Consider the following 23406-nt stretch of genomic DNA (forward strand, 5'->3'; position numbering starts at 1 on the left):
AGCTATACAATCATTATGCCTGATGTCATCTTCAGCCACTATCTCCTTATACTTGATGTACAACTCACAGCAACCCAACTATACAATCATTATGCCTGATGTCATCTTCAGCCACCATCTCACTATACTTGATGTACAACTCACAGCAACCCAGCTATACAATCATTATGCCTGATGTCATCTTCAGCCACTATCTCCTTATACTTGATGTACAACTCACAGCAACCCAACCATTATGCCTGATGTCATCTTCAGCCACTATCTCACTATACTTGATGTACAACTCACAGATTTATTATGTGTCCTATTGATTTATTATGAAACAAGATTGTGTAATTTACACATATGAATGCAGTCATATCTCAAGAACACTGTTATATATATACATTGTTACCTGTAAGAAAAGTATAGCTGTCCTAGCTAGTTCACTAATAAAGTGGAATCCCCCCCCCCCCCCCCCCCCTCTCCATTTAAGACTTCCCCTCTTTTCCTGTTATTAAGACCTTTGCTGTTTCAGACTTTCTGTACATAACCTCTGTAAATGTACCTTTGATTCAATCATTATAAGACTCCCTCCTTTTTAAGACCCAATTTAGTTAGATATTGTTGAGGTGGGATTCCACTGAACATTGCAGCTGACTCTACCTTGTCTGTTACATGATCTGCTGCTTTGGTTACGCTTGACTAAATTGTGACAAACTCTGCCGGAGCAATAATACTGTCCTGACTAAATTAAGCGCAAACTGATACCAGACAGGTCATATTGTGCTACAGACGACTAAACACTATAGCCCGCAGTTGAATGATCCGTTGCTTTGGTTATGCTTGAGTGAATCAGAACAATCCACTCCCCATGCATAATTCACCTGTCCTGATTAGAATACAAACTGATTTCTGATAGCTCACTGAAGGTAAATATACACCTGAACTGGTTATGGATGACTGAACCAACATGCCAGAAAGCCTGCAGTGTTAAAATTATTATGCGTCCTTTGTAAGCAATCACATACACGACCAACAAGTTTACAACCTATTGAGGCTTTATGGTGGGGTTGATACGTACCATCCTTCTACTACAACACAAGCCACGAAATGTACAGCACGGCTGATTCCTGTGCAGATTGGGATGTGTTTCTTGCTGAAATAATTTAGCAGATTGACATAATTATATATGCCAGTTACGAACAATGTGCTGATGGTAAAACTTGTTTGTTCATCAGGGGTGGGTTACAGTAACACCTTGCTTTCTCACAAGGCATATATTATATTCTACATACAATACAAGGCAACCCGCGTAACACTACAAATGTGCATAATCCTCATGATCACAAATACAATTCTGAATGGTTTTCATTCTGTAAATTCATACACAAAACACTTGACTTTAATATGTATGCAAACAAAACAACAAAAAAGAACAACTTAATTGCATGACAGTTTGATTGCCATAGACACTGACTCGACACAGGTTAATGTAACGATCTGGACTAAGATGTACAGTGCAGTTATACACGTAGAAATATGGAGAAAACTCTGACCCATTATGACTCCCTACTCTTAGACACCCCCCCCCCCCCCCCCCCCATTTTTAAGACCCACATTATAAGATATTTTGATCCCTTGATCGGTAAATTTACCTCAACTTTAAATTCAGATAAGAGTCAGGTCTGACGTCGTCTGCGGCAGCGGTGACCAATCAGGAACATGTTTTGTGAATATGCTACCAACAGTGAGCGAAAGCAAAGAGTATATAATTAAAAGGCGCCTGCGTTTCTGCTGTTGCAGATATTCACTGGCAATCATAAAACATGGATTACTCTCCTCCTTCACAAATAACTTTGGGCAGAGGACCTATAATATTGTGCATTAAGTCACCTGGCATGCTGTCCTATCTCATGGTTCTTATTGTCATGCGATGTATCTTTAGCATCAGAGTAAAGAGTCTTTGGTCCTAAATGTTTTCAATTGGGAGAAGCCTTATTATGCATGTGATGCAATGATGCACCTTAATTCTGTTTCTGTGGCTTAAAGGCTCTCTCTGTATTCAGAACTCATTTTGTCTGACTGTGCTTGTCTGGAAATGGGAGGGGGAGTGGGGAGAAGGGATAGGGGTGGGAGTCCACTTCCTATCAGCACTACAAAACAAACAAAACTAACAAGTTGAGAACTACATTGCGCTGGTACCAAGGCATGGCCACTTCAGTGAATAAACCTATGGCAGTGTTACTAATACATATTCAAAGTCTACTTCAGTGAATAAACCTATGGCAGTGTTACTAATACATATTCAAAGTCTTACTAATTAATATTCAACACAGATGAGCTCCTACTACAGACAAGGCAATAAGCCAGAAATCACAGCTCTTCAATATCACTCTGTTGTTACACCAAACATTCAAAACAGCAACAAAAACCATCATAGGAATAAAATAAACCAACTCTACCAAAAATGTACACCATTTTCTGACCAGTCTGCAGAAGCACAGTGGACTCCATTCAAGACCCCTATTTCAACACTCCCTCCTTTTTAAGACCAGCTTTTCTCAGATTTTAAGAGGTATTAAATACAAGTTCCAGAGTTTGCCTTGCAGACAGTCTCCCGCTGCGCCTGTGTTGTGTGGCCTCCCAGTGTTTGCATCCAGCATACTTGTGGTGTGTCAACGCTGAACGTCTTTCCGAGGAGTGCACGTGGTACGCTGTGCAGGCTGTTGCTGTTTAGGACAGCTCTCCGATGGGAGCGTTTTGTAGCCACAGGTCGTGTATAAAGGTGTACAGGCTGGAAGTCACAGACACCTGCACGACATCAATCATATATATTGATATCATCGTGAAATTTTGGAGTAACTCAATTCTTCGCGATTTTGATGTTTTTGTGCCATAGACTAAGAATTGTCAAAAACCAAGAAAGGTATGTTGTTGGAACGTTTAATTATTGACAAAACAAAAGGTTACGTTCACAAATATATCGACCCAGCGGTCTTGTGCACAGACAAACACTAATTAGACAACACTTATCTTGACAAAATGTTCAGCAGCTTGCAGTAAAGACTAAGACAGTAGACTAAGCAAATCATTCTCCATGAGAAATATTCTCTTAAATACGATTGACAATACATGATTCAATATTCTTTTATCTTTCTAGCCATACCAGGAACATAATATCAACACTCTTTCACAATGAAAATAATCAGTTTTGTCCTGCTCCTGAAAAGCTCTTAAAAATAAGTTACGCCAAAATTCCACGACGACATCAATATGTTTACCTGTGTTCAAACATTAGCCATCAGGCCTGAAAGTGGGAAGTATTTGACTCGCCATGACGAGTAGACATGTAACTGGCGAGTAGAAATGTTCATCTACTTGCCAAATGCGAGTATGGTTGCTGAAAAAAATTGTTGGTTTGGCTGGTAAAGTTTGCTCTCTGGCTAGTATATTTTCAGAATCACTCGCCAAAGGCTAGTGCACCAGTTTTTTTATTTGACTTTCAGGGCTGGTCATGCAAGTTCACCTGTGTTAACAAACATCAATCACTATCTCGAAAGGAGGATGAAGGGAGAGAGGGATGTGGTGGGAGGGGGTGTATGGTGGATGTTTGATACCTTGTATGGTGTGGGGTTGAGCGCTCGCTTGTGGTCCTGTCGTAAAGTCTGCATGGACTCGAAGGCTCGCTTCCTCAAATCTCCAAGGGGAGGCAACTCTTTCATGATCTGAAACACACAGGTTGTTCATCCCTTACTGCTTGACACACACACACACACACACACACACACTCACTCGCACACACACACACACACACACACACACACACACACACACACACACACACACACACACACACACACACACACACACACACACACACACGCATACACTCACACCCACACACACATACATACTCACACACACACATTATATGTTTCTTATATGTCTTTAACATGACCATCTATGTTCATTTCGTACAGGTCAGAGCGTGTGATGGCTGTCAGAAGGACAAGGGAAGTGTCACCTACCTTTCCGTTCTTCCAGTACTCGTGGTGCAGCAGGTCAATGCGTGCAGGTGACACGTACGCACGTTTCGACTCCTGCAACAGTCAACAGTTGATGGAAACATCAGTATGTACAGTGCAACCTGTCTTGACCGCCGCCTCTCCATAACCACTGCCTGCCTACTACCACCACCTCAAAACATCCCACCAACTTTGTTTTGTCCATATAATATACCTCCCACTACCACCACTTCAAAACATCCCACCAACTTTGTTTTGTCCATATAATATACCTCCCACTACCACCACTTCTAAACATCCCACCAACTTTGTTTTGTCCATATAATATACCTCCCACCTCCCACTACCACCACTTCTAAACATCCCACCAACTTTGTTTTGTCCATATAATATACCTCCCACTTGCCCACTACGACCACTTCAAAACATCCCACCAACTTTGTTTTTTGTCCATATAATATACCTCCCGCCAATATTCTCTTTGAAAAAAACAGGGTGGGCGTTTGCTAGGTAGTTACCCCTGTGCACAACTTTTGGCCCAAAGTGGGGGGTGGGCGTCTGCTAAATGGTGGGCTTATGCTAGGGATTTTACGGTACTGTACATTTATCATATTACTGTACATTTATCATATTACTGTACATTTATCATATTACTGTACATTTATCATATTACTGTACATTTATCATATTACTGTACATTTATCATATTACTGTACATTTATCATATTACTGTACATTTATCATTTTATCATATTACTGTACATTTATCATATTACTGTACATTTACCATATTACTGTACATTTATCATATTACTGTACATACTACTGTACATTTATCATATTACTGTACATTTATCATGTTACTGTACATTTATCATGTTACTGTACACTTATCATGTTACTGTACACTTATCATGTTACTGTACATTTATCATGTTACTGTACATTTATCATATTACTGTACATTTATCATATTACTGTACATTTATCATATTACTGTACATTTATCATATTACTGTACATTTATCATATTACTGTACATGTATCATATTACTGTACATTTATCATATTACTGTACATTTATCATATTACTGTACACATGCACATCTTTTAAACGTACAGTGGTCCCTGTTGATCAGGCGAGTCAAAAACAAGAAACAAACATGAGAACAAGAACAACATTACTGTGGGGTGAAGTTTACAAATGTTTGAGAAAATTGATTCAAGCCTTCTGGCAGGTAAGGACTCTCTATAGAGCAAAGCTCTTACATGCTAGGTGGTGTCTTATGTTTTCTCTGAGATTTGGGATGAAGGTTCGCATCATTTGGCATCATTTGCTAACCTGACATTCAATTGTCTTGGACGACAAACAAAAAACGTTTAAAAAAACCAAAAGAACGAACGAACAAACAAACTTTATGGAGATTTTAGGCTGATGCCTAGTCTTACAATGTAAACAAAGAGAAGAGACTAGCCAAACAGTGTACAATGTAAACAAAGAGAAGAGACTAGCCAAACAGTGTACAATGTAAACAAAGAGAAGAGACTAGCCAAACAGTGTACAATGTAAACAAAGAGAAGAGACTAGCCAAACAGTGTACAATGTAAATAAAGAGAAGAGACTAGCCAAACAGTGTACAAAGCGCTGGGCGTACCTGTGTGGGATGGCGACACAGGGTCCTCTGTCCCACGGACGGCACATCTTCCTCCATCTGTAGCATGAGGTCCACCAGGGCTGTTCCTAAAGCACACAAGTCACACGAGTTGGTTTTTTAAGGCACGCACACTCCTTTGGCTGACCATCTCCAATCTGCCCAGGCTTTAACATACAGTAAGACCATCCCTCCACTTGGTCACATACCAAAAGTGAACAGCATAGCTGACCAGGCTTTAACATACAGTAAGACCATCCCTCCACTTGGTCACATACCAAAAGTGAACAGCATAGCTGACCAGGCTTTAACATACAGTAAGACCATCCCTCCACTTGGTCACATACCAAAAGTGAACAGCATAGCTGACCAGGCTTTAACATACAGTAAGACCATCCCTCCACTTGGTCACATACCAAAAGTGAACAGCATAGCTGACCAGGCTTTAACATACAGTAAGACCATCCCTCCACTTGGTCACATACCAAATGTGAACAGCATAGCTGACCAGGCTTTAACATACAGTAAGACCATCCCTCCACTTGGTCACATACCAAAAGTGAACAGCATAGCTGACCAGGCTTTAACATACAGTAAGACCATCCCTCCACTAGCTCACATACCAAAAGTGAACAGCATAGCTGACCAGGCTTTAACATACAGTAAGACCATCCCTCCACTTGGTCACATACCAAAAGTGAACAGCATAGCTGGCCAGGCTTAAACATAGGGTAAGACCATCCCTCCACTTGGTCACATACCAAACGTGAACAGCATTGCTGGCCAGGCTTTAACATACAGTAAGACCATCCCTCCACTTGGTCACATACCAAACGTGAACAGCATTGCTGGCCAGGCTTTAACATACAGTAAGACCATCCCTCCACTTGGTCACATACCAAAAGTGAACAGCATAGCTGGCCAGGCTTTAACATACAGTAAGACCATCCCTCCACTTGATCACATACCAAAAGTGAACAGCATAGCTGCGGGTGCTCTCTGTGCCCAGTTCTTGAAGAATTAATTTAGTACATAATGGCTCTTTAAGAAATTGTTCCACAAAATAATTCCAACTCACCACTACAGCAAACAGTCAGGGTGTTGATTTTTGGTCGTGATCAAGTGGAAGGATTGTCTTATCTCATAAAAAAGCCAGACCAGATTTGAGATTGTGAACGGAACTGTTTACACACGAAAGAGTGTGTCTGTAAGTCCTGTTTCTGCTCAGAGAAAGCTAACATGATGATGTAAGCTTTTGGTCTTGAAGCCATTAACTATACCAAGAAAACGCAAGCATCTGCTTTATGCAATTTTTGATGTAGCCTAGCTGAGAGAAAGCTGTGTCATACAAAAAAACACTAAAAAACACCAAAATAACAGCTGGGTTCAGCCTAGGAGAAAAAGACCATAGGTTATTTGAACCCCCTCAATCAAATTCTGATGGGACAAGCTCAAACCAGTTGACCAAACATGCGGCTTTCGTTCGGTTAAAACATACAAGGTCGAGTCCCTAGCTCTTCCCTGGTTGCTCATTGGTTTCCGGGACCGGCACGGTTGGCCTAGTGGTAAGGCGTCCGCCCCGTGATCGGGAGGTCGTGGGTTCAAACCCCGGCCGGGTCATACCTAAGACTTTAAAATTGGCAATCTAGTGGCTGCTCCGCCAGGCGTCTGGCATTATGGGGTAAGTGCTAGGACTGGTTGGTCAGGTGTCAGAATAATGTGACTGGGTGAGACATGAAGCCTGTGCTGCGACTTCTGTGTGTGGCGCACGTTATATGTCAAAGCAGCACCGCCCTGATATGGCCCTTCGTGGTCGGCTGGGCGTTAAACAAACAAACAAACAAACAAAAATTGCTTTCCGAGATGTTAGGCGACTTGTTTCATATCGCTCTTTTAACTGTTGTCCCTTTTTAGAGCATCTACATTCTTAATATTCATCTTGTGGTCAGGTTAGCACCCTGGTTAGTTTGGATGTTATCCACTGTTATTCAACCGAGAAGTGCAGTTTTATTGCCAACTATTATGTCAGCCTAAACCATTCTTACTCCTAATACAAACATCTCATCTAAAACACACGGAACCTAACAAGTACTGAATGCATTCACTACAAGTGCACGATGGTGAAAGCATGACCGGAGAGTGGTAACTGAGGGTTTGTTTGTTTGTTTGTTTGTTTGTTTGCTTAACGCCCAGCCGACCACGAAGGGCCATATCAGGGCGGTGCTGCTTTGACATATAACGTGCGCCACACACAAGACAGAAGTCGCAGCACAGGCTTCGTGTCTCACCCAGTCACATTATTCTGACACCGGACCAACCAGTCCTAGCACTAACCCCATAATGCCAGACGCCAGGCGGAGCAGCCACTAGATTGCCAATTTTAAAGTCTTAGGTATGACCCGGCCGGGGTTCGAACCCACGACCTCCCGATCACGGGGCGGACGCCTTACCACTAGGCCAACCGTGCCGGTTAACTGAGGGTGACAAAGGGGGGTACAATGTAGTTTCCACTGTGGTCAAGACTTCACTGACCGTCAGCGCCGAAGAGCCGGTACGCTCGCTTCTTGCCTGGGATGGACACCTTCTCCACGTCCTCACTCAGCTTCATGGTGGGCTGACCGTTCACCTCCACCAGCTGTAACCATTGCCACATAGTTTAATAACACTTGGCAACATTGCTATCTGTAACCATGGCAACATAGCTTAATAACACTTGACAACACAAATATTGCTATCTGTAACCATGGCAACATAGCTTAATAACACCTGACAACACACAACACAAATATTGCTATCTATAACCATGGCAACATAACTACACTTGGCAACACAATTACCGTTTTATTGCTATCTGTAACCATGGTACCACAAACAAATACTGCTATATGTAATCATGGTAAAATAACTTGGCAACACAAATATTGCTATCTGTAACCGTGGTATAATAACTTGGTAACACAAATATTGCTATCTGTAACCATGGTAACACAACTTGGTAACACAAACATTGCTATCTGTAACCATGGTAACATAACTTGGCAACAGAAATACTGCTAGAAGTAAACATGGTAACATTACTTGGCAACAAACATCGATATCTGTAACCACGGTAACATAACTAGGCAACACAAATTTTGCTATCTGTAACTATGGTAACTCAACTACACTTGGCATCACAAATATTGATATCTGTAACCATGGTAACATAACTTGGCAATATGAATACTGCTATCAGACATACTGATTACACATATGAACCAATCCATAATTTTACACCTTACGTTTGGGCGACTGTTTAAGTTGACCACACCAGCACACAGTTGGGATGCAAGTCATGTCTTTAACATAATTTATTTCAAATGTTATCAATTTACAAGTCAGTTATCTTTATTCTTGAAAACAGTCATTGCTGGAAAAGGCACTTGTTCTGGCTATCAACTGCACTTTTTATATATTGAACATTGCTTCAACATGGGTCATGCAACATTTTCTCAAATGAAGAACCACCCCAAAAACTAACCTGACAGAACAGGTAAAGCTGCGTAGTGCTTACCTTGAACACGCAGCCCAGTGCAGGCTGTTTCTGACAGGTCACCAGGTGTGTGCCTATTCCGAAGCTGTCAATGTCGTGACCCTGCACACACACACACACACACACACGCACACACATGCATACCACACACACACACACACACACACACACACATGCATACCACACACACACACACATGCATGCATACCACACACCCACATACACACACATGCATACCACACACACCCACATGCACGCATACCATACAAAGTACACACGCACACCACAACACACACAAACCATGGTATTAGTACAAATTAGAAGGAGTGTGTTGATTCCAAATTTATCAGTATTGTATTGTATTTATATCACTGCAAGCTATGGTGGTCAGTTTCCATACTACAGTAAGTTATCCGGCAAAAGAAACACGCCTCACTGTGGCACATGTGATTTGTCTTGCACTTTCAAACTGTTGTAAAATATAAGCCGGGAAAGATATCTAAAAGAAAAACAAAAATAACAACAACAGATTCATTGGTACTGGATCTCTATATTTACATATTTACTGTCTGTACTGTTTGTATATCTCGTCCTGTTTTACCTGTTAATAACTTGCGTCAAATGGTGTTGAGGTGAAGATAGTGATTGCATAGATGTTACTTCAAAACCAAAATCATGAAAATGTTATTTTTTTCAATTAAGTTAAGACAGTTGTGCTGAAAATTAATAATTTTATTAATTAACTATATTAGAATGATCTGACAAAGTGTAATATAATCACAGAACCAACACAAATCAGTTGCACGGTGAGTTGTTTATCAATGAAAAAGCCATTACAACAAGAAGGGCAAAGCCCATACGACTCACATGCTTTACACATTTTTCCTACCAAAATACATGTGAGGTCATCCAAGGTCATGCAACACAAAGCTGTTAATTCAAGACATAGGAAGTACAATGGTGCTTATTGGCTCTTTCTACCATGAGATATGGTCACTTTTAGTGGTTCACTACCTTATTTTGGTCACATTTCATAAGGGTCAAAGTGACCTTGACCTTGATCATATGTGACCAAATGTGTCTCATGATGAAAGCATAACATGTGCCCCACATAATTTTTAAGTTTGAAACAGTTATCTTCCATAGTTCAGGGTCAAGGTCACTTCAAAATATGTATACAATCCAACTTTGAAGAGCTCCTGTGACCTTGACCTTGAAGCAAGGTAAACCAAACTGGTATCAAAAGATGGGGCTTACTTTGCCCTATATATCATATATAGGTGAGGTATTGAATCTCAAAAACTTCAGAGAAAATGGGAAAAATGTGAAAAATAGCTGTTTTTTAGGCAACATTTATGGCCCCTGCGACCTTGACCTTGAAGCAAGGTCAAGATGCTATGTATGTTTTTTGGGGCCTTGTCATCATACACCATCTTGCCAAATTTGGTACTGATAGACTGAATAGTGTCCAAGAAATATCCAACGTTAAAGTTTTCCGGACGTCCGGACGGACGACTCGGGTGAGTACATAGACTCACTTTTGCTTCGCATGTGAGTCAAAAAACCCTGACTCAAGCATTGTTCATAAACCCACATGGCATTTGTCCCAGAATGTCTGCACTACCTGAATTTTTCTTTCCTTCCCATTTTTGATTGCTTTTTGTTTCCATGGCGATGAAAATATATGACTTGTAAATGCAGACCTGTTTACCCTAAACCTGAGGCAAGAGTACTTTTTCAAAAAGTTAAGTGTATTTTTCAAAAAGTTGGTGTACTTTGCAAGCAAAGCCATATGGGCTAGGCAAAACGTACGCCGTGGGTGCAAACGTGTTTGTGTAAGAATAGCATGTCTTGTGAACATCTTCAGAATTTAACTCCTTCCGATACAACAGGGATAAAACAATTTTATTTACCTGTCAGTTTATAACATTATAACCAGTGTCTTCCAAGCAGATTGATGATGAAAAGATGAAGTTCGTGAAATAACATCTGCGGTTGACAGTGGCAAGTTCATTTTTACAATCATCTCAGAAAACATTGCTTCAGCACGGACTACAGCCTTTTCTTCTGGCAGGATTTGCTTTGCGGGAATGAACTTAATAATTCCTTGGCAGCTTTCAGCGGATTTCTTTGCAGCAACCTTGTCCATGTGAGTTTTGGAACTGCAGTGTCGTTTTTCCCATAGTAGACTCCACAATTCCTGGCTCTTTCTTATATTTCTCCAAGAAAATCTGCTGCTTCTGCTGTTTAGACTTGGTAGTCATCCGAAACTGGCACATTTTACCGCTTCATTTTGCCACGATTGTCCAGACGATCGCACGTGCCAACAACTGAACAAGGTTTCCACAGCTGAAGACTCGCTGTCATAGTTATCTCCCTTCGACCGAAACCGGTATCAGTTGTACCATCCCGTAATCAGCACACCAACACCGGAAAACGTATTCTAGACTTTTTCTTATGCGTATTTTGTACGTGTGTCGCGTATTTGCGTACTGATAATAATTTGGCGTACAAAATACGCCCAAATCGTACTGGTAAACAGGTCTGTAAATGTAATTCAAGCAGCAAGCATGCCCACCAACCTGTGTGTTCAAGGAGAGAATGGTGTCCTCGTTTATATCATTGCTCGCTACGATGGTCAGCTTTTCAAACCACGCTAACTGGTATCTGCAAAGTCAGCAAACTGACATGAACAACAAACAAAAACAAAAACTTTTGTTCACAGCTCAAACTGTATCACAATAACTATGTGCGTTGAAGAAAGGCCAATGACTTGCTTCATAAACAAGTTATGACAGTTCATGAGTACAGTGGAACTCCCCTTTTAAGACTGCACCCCCCCTGACAGAACAAGTTTTAGTAGCCAGGACATCTGGACTTATTCATGATGTCAGTCCAGGTCCAACTGATCTACTGTCCTCTGAGTCTGAGAACAACCCCCCCCCCCCCCCCCCCCCCAACTTTCCCCAGCCCCCCACAAGCCTATACTCACTGTTTGGCCAGTTTGCAGAAGACGGCGCGTACCACAGACGACAGGTAGGCCAGGTCACCGCTGTCCAGTCGGATGCCGCGCGCCTGGTATCCCAGTTCATGCAATGCCATGGCAACTGTGCAGAAGTTGGGCAGACCGCTCCTGTTGTACAAGGCAATTGAAATACAGCCTAATAAAATGATGAGTGAAAGGATTGCTGTCCAGTGACAACCTTCAGGAAATGTTTTCTGGTGAAGTAAGACGTAATGAAGTCTACAGAACATTGGCTGTGTAATGATGGACAATAGACGAAATCAAAAAATAAGTTTGTGGGGTTTGTATGGGTTGTGGAAGAGTGAATACCCTTGCCAAAACCTCTGACAAACATTAGAGGGGCCAATCACTACCGAGGGGTTTGTCAGAAACACCTATACAAACCTGATGAAGTTATTTTCGAAAATCGTCAATTCTGTAAAATACCTCTGTCTAGGCTTTTATTAGCTGGTTGAACGCTTTAAAAAAAGAAAACCTAAAACAACCTGAGGCATATGCAGCAATTAATCGGTATCAACAGTGTCTTACATCAGCACATCACAGGTGTTTATTATCTGACTAAATCTTGGGTATCTATCTCTTTTCCAGTTTCTTATCAGATTCCCACCAGACTATATCACAGGTATAAATCTATCAGATTCTCACCTGAGCACATCGTAGGTGTCGATGAGAGCCAGCATGTTGTCGGGGAAGGCCTGGGCGTAGGCGATGAAGGCAGCCAGCTCCCCCTCCCCCACCTGGTCAGCTAGAAATGCTGCAACATAATTCAATATGTCACATTACATCGCAATATACAGCTATAAAGATCTTACCTGACATTACCTTGGGAGTAACGCGATCAAAAACAAAAGCTTCAATAAAACACTGCTAAACAATAAAACAGTGGTACCTGTGATGCAAGGACACCCTTAAGACCAACCAAAAGTGTCCCCACATGGCAGGTGTCCTGTCACGACAGGTTTATTTTGGTAACATTCATAGACACAGGGACACCGCTAAGTGTCCTCTCATGGGAGGTGTATTTTGGTACAGTTTAGAGACACAGGGACACCGCTAAGTGTCCTCTCATGGGAGGTGTATTTTGGTACAGTTAAGAGACACAGGGACACCACTAAGTGTCCTCTCATGGGAGGTGTATTTTGGTACAGTTAAGAGACACAGGGACACCACTAAGTGTCCTCTCATGGGAGGTGTATTTTGGTACAGTTAAGAGACACAGAGACACCACTAAGTGTCCTCTCATGGGAGGTGTATTTTGGTACAGTTTAGAGACACAGGGACACCGCTAAGTGTCCTCTCATGGGAGGTGCATTTTGGTACAGTTAAGAGACACAGGGACACCACTAAGTGTCCTCTCATGGGAGGTGTATTTTGGTACAGTTAAGAGACACGGGGACACCACTAAGTGTCATGGGAGGTGTATTTTGGTACAGTTAAGAGACACAGGGACACCACTAAGTGTCCTCTCATGGGAGGTGTATTTTGGTACAGTTAAGAGACACAGGGACACCACTAAGTGTCCTCTCATGGGAGGTGTATTTTGGTACAGTTAAGAGACACAGGGACAACAGGTGTCCTTTTGTGGGAGGTGTCCACTCATGAGAGGGGCCTCACATTGCAGGTACCACTGTATGCTGTAACGTTACACAGCCAAACAATGTTTTGTGCCATGAGATTACACTGTGAAAAGTTGCCAAGTTCTGTGTTCATCAGAAACTTCACTGGTTGTGTGCAAGGGAGGCAATTATGGCAGACATCAGCTTCCTACAACAGACCAAGTACAAAGATCCTATCTCTTAGCAGATGGATTTGAAATGATTTTCAGATTGTTATATCTTCAGACATAGCTTAAAACGAGAGGGGTGGGTTTTGACACAGCTGCTAGCAACAAATAATAGGCAACATAACGGAAACCCCTGAAGGCACAGTCCTTCCCTTGTCAGCTCAGGCCTGGGAATGAGTAAAAGTGGTTTGGGCGTACTGACGGGAAAATGTTGCGTTTTAAGCATTTTCAAGGGCACACGGAGGAGGCTCTTTTCTTACACAATTAGAAAAGGACTTCGTCGTATTTACGACGAAAGGCGTATCATTCCCAGGCCTGAAGCTATTTGGCTCACTCACCAACTTTGATCTAGTCAGGCTTTTACATGTGATACAAACCAAAAATAAACAACCTTGATTTCTCAGTATAGAGTGGACAATTTTTGCTGAACTAATTTCTTTACTGAAGATAAATAAAATCATTAATAACAAATTACTATTCTGCACAAAAAGGACCCGGGGTTTTGATTTTTGAAACGTCAAAAGTGGTAGGATGCCATGTGAAAGCCTGGGATTGTAAGCCAGAACGACTCGACCTTTAAAAGAAGATGACTTGTGTTTCAAATGTAAACGTGTAAACTCACACATATCTGACGCTAACTGGGTCTGCCACTTCAAGCACAGGTCAACAAAGTCCACCTCCTCACTGCCCTCTTTGCGCTTCAGTTTCTGAAACAATCAATAATAATAATAATAATGAAACATTCTTATAAGCACCAGTGTTGTTCCCAGAATAAGAGAATAAAAGGTCGGTTGGACTTGGACTGTAAATATGTACATTGGAACCCCCCTTTTAAGACCTCCAAACATCTGAGAAAATCATGTCTTACAAAGGAGGGATTGAGTCTTAAAATGGGGGTAAATTTACAGAGGTTATAGTCAAAAAGTCTGAGAAAATCATGTCTTACAAAGGAGGGATTGAGTCTTAAAATGGGGGTAAATTTACAGAGGTTATAGTCAAAAAGTCTGAGAAAACGGGGTATTACAAGGAAAGGGAGTCATACATTGGGAGGGTCTTACAAGAGAGGTTCCACTGTACAGGTCCAAATGTCCAGGCTATCATTTCCAAGATATCAAAACTAATAGAGGGTTGACTGGCCAGGGGAAAGACACTGCTTTGTGTTATAGTCTGTTTTACTGTGTTACCCACTGATATCTATCAGTTCAGCCTGAGTATTTGATTTCTGTGTTCATAAGCTGTGACTCTGTAACAATCTACATCAGGATCAGAAAAAAACACCAACAGAAAACACACACACACACAGACACGCATGCATGCACACACACAATCACACATGCACCAGTACGTGCACACACAGACAGAGGCAGAATGGAGTTCACAGTACATACTCTGCTCTTGATTTCACGAAGGCTAGAGTAAGAAGTGACAAAGGCGTGTGCGTGGGTCCCTCTCAAGGGAATCCCGAACATCTTGCCAGCCAGCGCGTTGCTTGTACCGTCAAACCCTGAAAACCACACCCCTCACTGTGATGAAGGTCACACATCATGTACATCCTCTCTGCATTCATGCTAACACTCTGCTTTGGTTTTCAAATGCTGTGCAACACAATTATGGGTGCATATATGCTATGATATTTCTGCCTCAAAAATGTTCAGTGCCACCGATTCCTTAATGGTTACTCGTTCTGCTGTAGATATTTACTTTCTTACAGCTTACTACCTGCAAGAAAACTTATCAAAATGGTTCACACACACACACACACACCCACAGAGTTAACTCACCCCCAATGTAGCAGTATCTGGGGGCAGAGTAACACACACACACACACACACACACCTAGTTGACTCACACCCAATGTAGCAGTTTTTGGAGGCAGAGTCACACACACACACACACACACACACTCACCCCCCATGTAGCAGTATCTGGAGGCAGAGTCACACACACACACACACACTCACCCCCCATGTAGCAGTATCTGGAGGCAGAGTCACACACACACACACACTCACCCCCCATGTAGCAGTATCTGGAGGCAGAGTCACACACACACACTCACCCCCCATGTAGCAGTATCTGGAGGCAGAGTCACACACACACACACACTCACCCCCCATGTAGCAGTATCTGGAGGCAGAGTCACACACACACACTCACCCCCCATGTAGCAGTATCTGGAGGCAGAGTCACACACACACACACACTCACCCCCCATGTAGCAGTATCTGGAGGCAGAGTCACACACACACACACTCACCCCCCATGTAGCAGTATCTGGAGGCAGAGTCACACACACACACACACACACACACACTCACCCCCCATGTAGCAGTATCTGGAGGCAGAGCCACACACACACACACACTCACCCCCCATGTAGCAGTATCTGGAGGCAGAGTCACACACACACACACACACTCACCCCCCATGTAGCAGTATCTGGAGGCAGAGTCACACACACACACTCACCCCCCATGTAGCAGTATCTGGAGGCAGAGTCACACACACACACACTCACCCCCCATGTAGCAGTATCTGGAGGCAGAGTCACACACACACACACTCACCCCCCATGTAGCAGTATCTGGAGGCAGAGTCACACACACACACACACACACACTCACCCCCCATGTAGCAGTATCTGGAGGCAGAGTCACACACACACACACACACTCACCCCCCATGTAGCAGTATCTGGAGGCAGAGTCACACACACACACACACTCATCCCCCATGTAGCAGTATCTGGAGGCAGAGTCACACACACACACACACTCACCCCCCATGTAGCAGTATCTGGAGGAAGAGTCACACACACACACTCACCCCCCATGTAGCAGTATCTGGAGGCAGAGTCACACACACACACACACACACCCCCCATGTAGCAGTATCTGGAGGCAGAGTCACACACACACACACTCACCCCCCATGTAGCAGTATCTGGAGGCAGAGTCACACACACACACACACACTCACCCCCCATGTAGCAGTATCTGGAGGCAGAGTCACACACACACACACACTCACCCCCCATGTAGCAGTATCTGGAGGCAGAGTCACACACACACACACACACACACACTCACCCCCCATGTAGCAGTATCTGGAGGCAGAGAGCCCCCCATCAGGTCCCTGAGCGCGCCTCAGACCAAACTCCAGTAGTGACTTGCTGGATCCGGCCGCCATGCGAAACCTCATGGCATTGGTGGCCACCAGGCTGAAACAGTGATGCTCAACATTGGATTGGATTGGATAAGATTTACAGTCCAGTGAGGTTACCCTCATGGAAATTCGGGCTGCTTTCTCCCCGGGGAAAGCGAGCTGCCATACATACGGCGCTACCCATATTTTTTTTTCCTGCATGCGTGTATTCATGTTTCCGGAGACTTAATGCCGTGTGAGACAGAATTTTTTTTTTACTTTATTCCAAGTCCCATGTGATGTTCAATGAGCGGTATGTACGCCTTGTTTGGTTGATCTTCATCATTTCACCCACAATGGACGCTCCTGCATTTTGCATTGCTATTGCTGCACGTTTCCTGCAGGAAATAAGTTGCTTCAGTTTCCCTCTTTTTTTAAAAGCAAAATAGGTTTTATAATACTCACCAGCTTTAAGCTCACCGATGTATAATTGTGGATTTGTTTGGTTCTTTCCCATACTAGTCATAACCTTGGTAGTCTAAGCATGTCACCAGGCTGAAATAAGTGATTTATCTCATGGTTCTCTGCGAACGCCAAGAAGAAGAAGAATAATCTCTATGGTTCTATATCTTTCTCCCACAGCGTTGTAATTTACCTACCTGTATTTTAGGGCGTCTGTGTGTGTATGTGATTGAGTGTGTGCGTTGCTGTGAGCTCTTGTGAGAAGGGGTGACTAACAAGTCTTTAATAAGATGACAGTTGTTACTACCGTAGAACCCCCCTTTTAAGACCCCCCCCCCCCCCCTCCTCCAATCTAAGACCTTTCATTTTCAGACTTTCTGTTCATAACCTCTGTAAATTTATCTCAATTTTAAGACTTCCTCCCTTTTAACCCCTTCACTGCCCACCCCGTATGTAATACGTGGTCATTTTCGGTTTGTCCTACGCCCATAACCGTATCTCATACGTGGGATTTGTGTCAACAACATTTCAGGACATTTCTGAAAACTAAATGGGAGGTAACCACTGTCCAAGTACTTGTAGGGGTTCTAAACACATTTCTTTCCCATAGACCGTTCGGATAATGCTGTTATACTGTGGCAGTGAAGGGGTTAAGACCTGATTTTTCTCAGATTTGTGGAGGTCTTAAAAGGTGGGTTCCACTGTACTTGAGCTCAACATGCACAGCAGATATCCTCTACTCACCTGGCATAGTTGATGAGGTTCAAGAGCGGTGTTTCCAGGAGCTGCACGACGGCCAGCGGACCCTCCACTGTCAAGAGGGGCACCTTGGGGAACACCACCGTCCCCTCGTCCACCGCCAGGAGCGTCACGTCCTTGGCTGACAGGCCCGCCAGGTAGTCAAAGAACTCCTGCTCCACCGGCATCACCGTCTTCAGGTAATTGATGTCTGAAACATGTGTGAACATCTCAACATTCATGTTTTACTTGTCTTCAGGTACTTGATATCTGAAACATTAACTCAACATCTGAACATCCATGCTTCACTGCCATAATCATCTTCAGTTATTTGATATCTGAAACCGTGTTTTACCCTCACACATTGGCAGCATGACAAGTTTTTTGAGGGCGAGCATGCCGAGTTGTCTTCTTCTTGTCGTTCGCTGTTAGATCGTCAGTCCGGACTGCAGGGCAAAACGTGCTGTCCTCTCCAAGTCCTTAAAATGAAATGCTGAGTTGTGATAATGTGTGTATCTCAAAGTCCCCAGACTTTCTTGAAAACTCTGTATGTTTAACAAGCGCATCTGCAGTCCTTATGCATGCATTTGCAAATGAAGGTTGTATGGGTCCGTCCACTTAGTTAAAGACTGCCCTGAGCGTTGACTTCATGAAATATACATGTACTTTCACTTCATCTTTCTTTCTTTATTTGGTGTTTAACGTCGTTTTCAACCACGAAGGTTATATCGCGACGGGGACCCGGAAAGGGGGGAGATGGGATAGAGCCACTTGTCAATTGTTTCTTGTTCACAAAAGCACTAATCAAAACTTTGCTCCAGGGGCTTGCAACGTAGTACAATGTATTACCTTACTGGGAGAATGCAAGTTTCCAGTACAAAGGACTTAACATTTCTTACATACTGCTTGACTAAAATCTTTACAAAAATTGACTATATATTCTATACAAGAAACACTTAACAAGGGTAAAAAGAGAAACAGAATCCGTTAGTCGCCTCTTACGACATGCTGGGGAGCATCGGGTAAATTCTTCCCCCTAACCCGCGGGGGGTACTTTCACTTCAGCTGTACCTGTGTTGGAACTCAGTCTGATAGCGATCGACAGACTGGTTACAAAGCAGGGATGGCCAAATGTCAAATATTTAAGTTTTTAACTCGCCAGCCTGGCGAGTAACACCAAAAAAAAACAACTAGCCCACCAAAAATTCCACAAGCCCGGTAAATACCAAACAAACAAACAAAGAAACATGACCTGTGGAGGCTCTACATCAGACCACCAGCTTCATATCCAGAGCTCGACCGGCACGGTTGGCCTAGTGGTAAGGCGTCCGCCCCGTGATCGGGAGGTCGTGGGTTCGAACCCCGGCCGGGTCATACCTAAGACTTTGAAATTGGCAATCTAGTGGCTGCTCCGCCTGGCGTCTGGCATTATGGGGTTAGTGCTAGGACTGGTTGGTCCGGTGTCAGAATAATGTGACTGGGTGAGACATGAAGCCTGTGCTGCGACTTCTGTCTTGTGTGTGGCGCACGTTATATGTCAAAGCAGCACCGCCCTGATATGGCCCCCTCGTGGTCGGTTGGGCGTTAAGCAAAAACAAACAAACAAACAATATCCAGAGCTGCATGGACTCCAAGTGTAAAGGGGAACGACAAGAAGAAGAACAATGAAACATTGTTCGCATGAATGATTGCCAGATTTATATTTAGCGGTGGTACGTACAGTCAACAACTGGACTGCGCTCAGATAGCGTCTTGTCTGGCTTTTATACACGTTCTTTACTGAATTAAGGTGCAATGAGCAATCTTTGTTTCATGCAACTTGAGCTTCGCTCTTGTGTCATTAGAAAATGGCGTCTGTTTTGCAGACGACAGAAGTTTCTGCATATATATGCAGTGTTTATTTGGCTTTTAAAAATGAAACTCAACAGTAAAACCGAAAGTTGCTTTGCATCACCAGCCAGTCGGGCGAGCTGCCAGACTGTTTCTACTAGCCCGGTGAATCTTTTACTTGCCCCTGGCCGCGGATTTGGCCATCCCTGCAAAGCTAGCACATTACAGACTGATGGCCTGGAGCTACGGACCCGCCCAGCCCTGTTAATGATACTCACCACTCTCAGAGAAACTGAAGTTTTGTAGCAGCTTGACACACTCCTCCAGACCAGCAAAGAGAGTGTACTCCCCTTTGAAAGGGTTGCGCCGAAAGTAGAGGTCAAAGACAGACTTGTCGTCCATCTTATCGCTCTTCCAGTACGCGTAGGCCATGGTGATCTGGTACAGATCTGACACAAACAAAACAAACAAAAATGATAAAAAAAAGACACAGAGTCATGTGTGTGTGTGTGTGCGTGTAAGAGAGAGAGAGAGAGAGAGAGAGAGAGAGAGAGAGAGAGAGAGAGAGAGAGAGAGAGAGAGAGAGAGAGAGAGAGAGAGAGAGAGAGAGAGAGAGAGAGAGAGAGAGACAGACAGAGAAAAAGAGAGGATGTCAATTTTTTTTTATTCGAATGACTTACAGTGTGCCCTTGCTGTGAACATGATTACACCTCACACACCCATTGTTGGTGTCTTGTTGTTTATTATAAGGTTTGACACAGGATATCAGCTGACGTCCTATACACAGCGAAAGGGTTAAAAAGATACCATGAAATAACGATATTGGCTTTTACTCTTCTTCACAGTTTCTAAATATTATTAATATATAGCCCTGGGCATCCCATTCACATAATTATTTTATACTAAATAATAATGTGTTGTTTAGGCCTAAAAAAAAAAAATAGGTGTGGTTACGGTAACCCGACCTACCCTATTTTTAGGGGCCGATCCTATAACTTTTTATTACATTTGTCAACAAAAAAACCAAAAAAACGAGTGCAAAAAACGCAATGAAAGCGAAAGCGCCCGTGTCGCACACTTATTTCCCTGTCAAGTAGGTTTAATTTGTACACATTAGAAAAAAAAGTTAAAAAACAAAAAGTGATTGCCTACCTACCTACCCTATTTTTTTTGGCTATGTTACCGTAACCACACCTATTTTTTTGGGGGGGGCCTTACTTGAGTACAATGTTCATATTTGTTGGATTTTTTCATAAAAAGGTTATGACTGCAAAAGATCATTGAACTTGAAGTTCGAACACTTTCGCATAATTTAGAAAAGGGTACAACCCAAGAATTTGTAGAAAAAAACTTGGAACAATAAAGCACTTAATTACATTGAGTAACACTAACAGCTGAGGTATATCATCTAATTCAAATATTCACTAAAAGATACAGTATGAGGGGTAACTTGACCAGATTCTTTCTGCAAACTTTGAAAAATATGTTTTAGGTTTACAGAAGCTCCATTCCCATGAAATATATAATAAAGTAAGCATGTTAGAAAAAATACACATATATATAATACTAGATGATTACCCGCTTCGCCGGGAAGAAGTAGAGCCGAATACCCGGCCGTCGCCGGGTACCCGGCTTTGCCGGGTGTACGCCGGCATCGCCGGCGCACGAAGGAACTTAGGAAGGGAGATCTAAAAATAGTAACGTGCAGTGACCTTCTAAATATAGTAACGTACAAACGGGAATATGGATTGACGCCGGCGCACGAAGGAAGGGAGATCTAAAAATAGTAACGTGCAGTGAAAAACGAAAATCGGTTCAGCGCTGCGCGCTGAGAGCACGTGTTGAAATATCTCATCGATCAGGTTGTGTCCGGGGTCTCTGTGAATAAGCCCACCAAATTTGAAGCAGATCCATCGAGAACTTTGGCCGTGCATCGCGAAGACACAGACAGACAGATACACACACAGACACAAGTCGTATATATATATATATAGATAAAAATACTAAATAAATGTACCCCCAGACCACGAGTGTACTTTTTTTTTAATCATGTTAACTTTTTTTTTAACCATACATGGCCAATCTCTCTCTCTCTCTCTCTCTCTCTCTCTCTCACACACACACACACACACACACACAAACCGTACCAGTGCTGACATCAAAAGACATGCTAAGGGTTTTATGTGCAACGTTTGGGTAAAAAGACATTACTGACATTTCTGATCAAACAACAGAAAATCGACGAAATCGATTTCCCCGAAATCAATGAAGACATACAGTTATACTCGGTCGTCATCTAAAAATGTGTGTGTCTCTGCAATACTCTAAATCTCGTTTAACGGGCTTGCAAACCGTCACCCAATACATTGATGCAGAGAAATCACTTGCAGTTTCACTTTCGACAGAAAGTAGCAGTTCTGCGAAACTGAGTCTGTGGGTCGATCGCCAGTCTTTTATTCCTCGCGTTTGCTCTGTTCCACCCACACACTCACTTAAATTAGAACTATTGTAACAAAATAATAAAAACCAAACTACCAAATGGGGCTAACCTGTAAGGAGAGCTCGGATAACTCCATTACTCTCACGTGTACCGGTGTAAACAGGGGTAGAACTCGCCGCGGACATGTTGTTGGATTTGATCGTCTGCGCCTTCTGTTCTTACAAAATGTGGATCGGAATATACGCGGTCAGCACTTTTATCAGCATGACAAAACTTGTCTTGCCTTGCCAGGCGTGAGTCTATGTCAGTGCTCTACTGAAAGCGACTAGCAGGCATAATAATGATTGTATGCTACTACTACATCTACTACTACTATTAGGCTACTGACTGATCATGTAGTAGTAGAAGTAGTACATTGTAGGAGTAACAGCAGCGCCGGTGAAGTGTAATAGTTTTCACCCCCCAAATCGATTTATTCGAAAACGTGTACCGAGTGCCGGAGTGGTTACGTCCCTTGAGTAAGAAGGGAAACATTATAGGATGAATCAAATTTCTAAGTTAAATAAAAAAAAATGTGTTGGACAAATTTGGCCCCATGAATGTAAGGTACACAAGGTCGCTCATCAGTACTATCGAAGGGTGGTTTTTTGTTGAGTGTAGAGTTTATACTAGATCAACGAGGCCGAGAATCGAAATATCACCGCCACTGACGGCGAAAGATGAAAACGTCACACCGGTGTGTGTGTGTGTATGTAGTTTGTGTGTGTGTGTAGAGGGGCTCAGTGTTGGTGGG

General features: G+C 42.9%; 1 protein-coding gene across 1 annotated transcript; it reads right to left on the bottom strand.

Moving 5' to 3' along the window:
* Nucleotides 1-1980: 1980 nt before the first annotated feature.
* Nucleotides 1981-22807, bottom strand: LOC138980468 (nicotinate phosphoribosyltransferase-like). Its single transcript, XM_070353343.1, has 15 exons — nucleotides 22723-22807; nucleotides 20452-20622; nucleotides 18350-18554; nucleotides 17089-17219; nucleotides 15388-15503; nucleotides 14622-14706; nucleotides 12862-12970; nucleotides 12184-12324; nucleotides 11774-11858; nucleotides 9213-9293; nucleotides 8192-8294; nucleotides 5663-5748; nucleotides 4011-4082; nucleotides 3600-3707; nucleotides 1981-2793 (listed from the first exon to the last, which is right to left on the bottom strand). Exons 1-15 carry the CDS (start codon nucleotides 22796-22798, stop codon nucleotides 2716-2718), a joined length of 1647 nt encoding a protein of 548 aa, XP_070209444.1. The 5' UTR covers nucleotides 22799-22807; the 3' UTR covers nucleotides 1981-2715.
* Nucleotides 22808-23406: the final 599 nt, after the last annotated feature.

This window comes from Littorina saxatilis, linkage group LG11, assembly GCF_037325665.1.
Source record: "Littorina saxatilis isolate snail1 linkage group LG11, US_GU_Lsax_2.0, whole genome shotgun sequence".
Taxonomy (NCBI): domain Eukaryota; kingdom Metazoa; phylum Mollusca; class Gastropoda; order Littorinimorpha; family Littorinidae; genus Littorina; species Littorina saxatilis.

Excerpts from the sequence above, each read along its gene's own strand:
- LOC138980468 (XM_070353343.1), bottom strand. The coding sequence starts at position 22,798 with ATGTCCGCGGCGAGTTCTACCCCTGTTTACACCGGTACACGTGAGAGT. Across the intron at positions 11,859-12,183 it reads TTCTGCAAACTGGCCAAACA|ATACCAGTTAGCGTGGTTTG; the intron begins GTGAGTATAGGC and ends CTGACTTTGCAG. Across the intron at positions 8,295-9,212 it reads CACTGGGCTGCGTGTTCAAG|CTGGTGGAGGTGAACGGTCA; the intron begins GTAAGCACTACG and ends CAATGGTTACAG.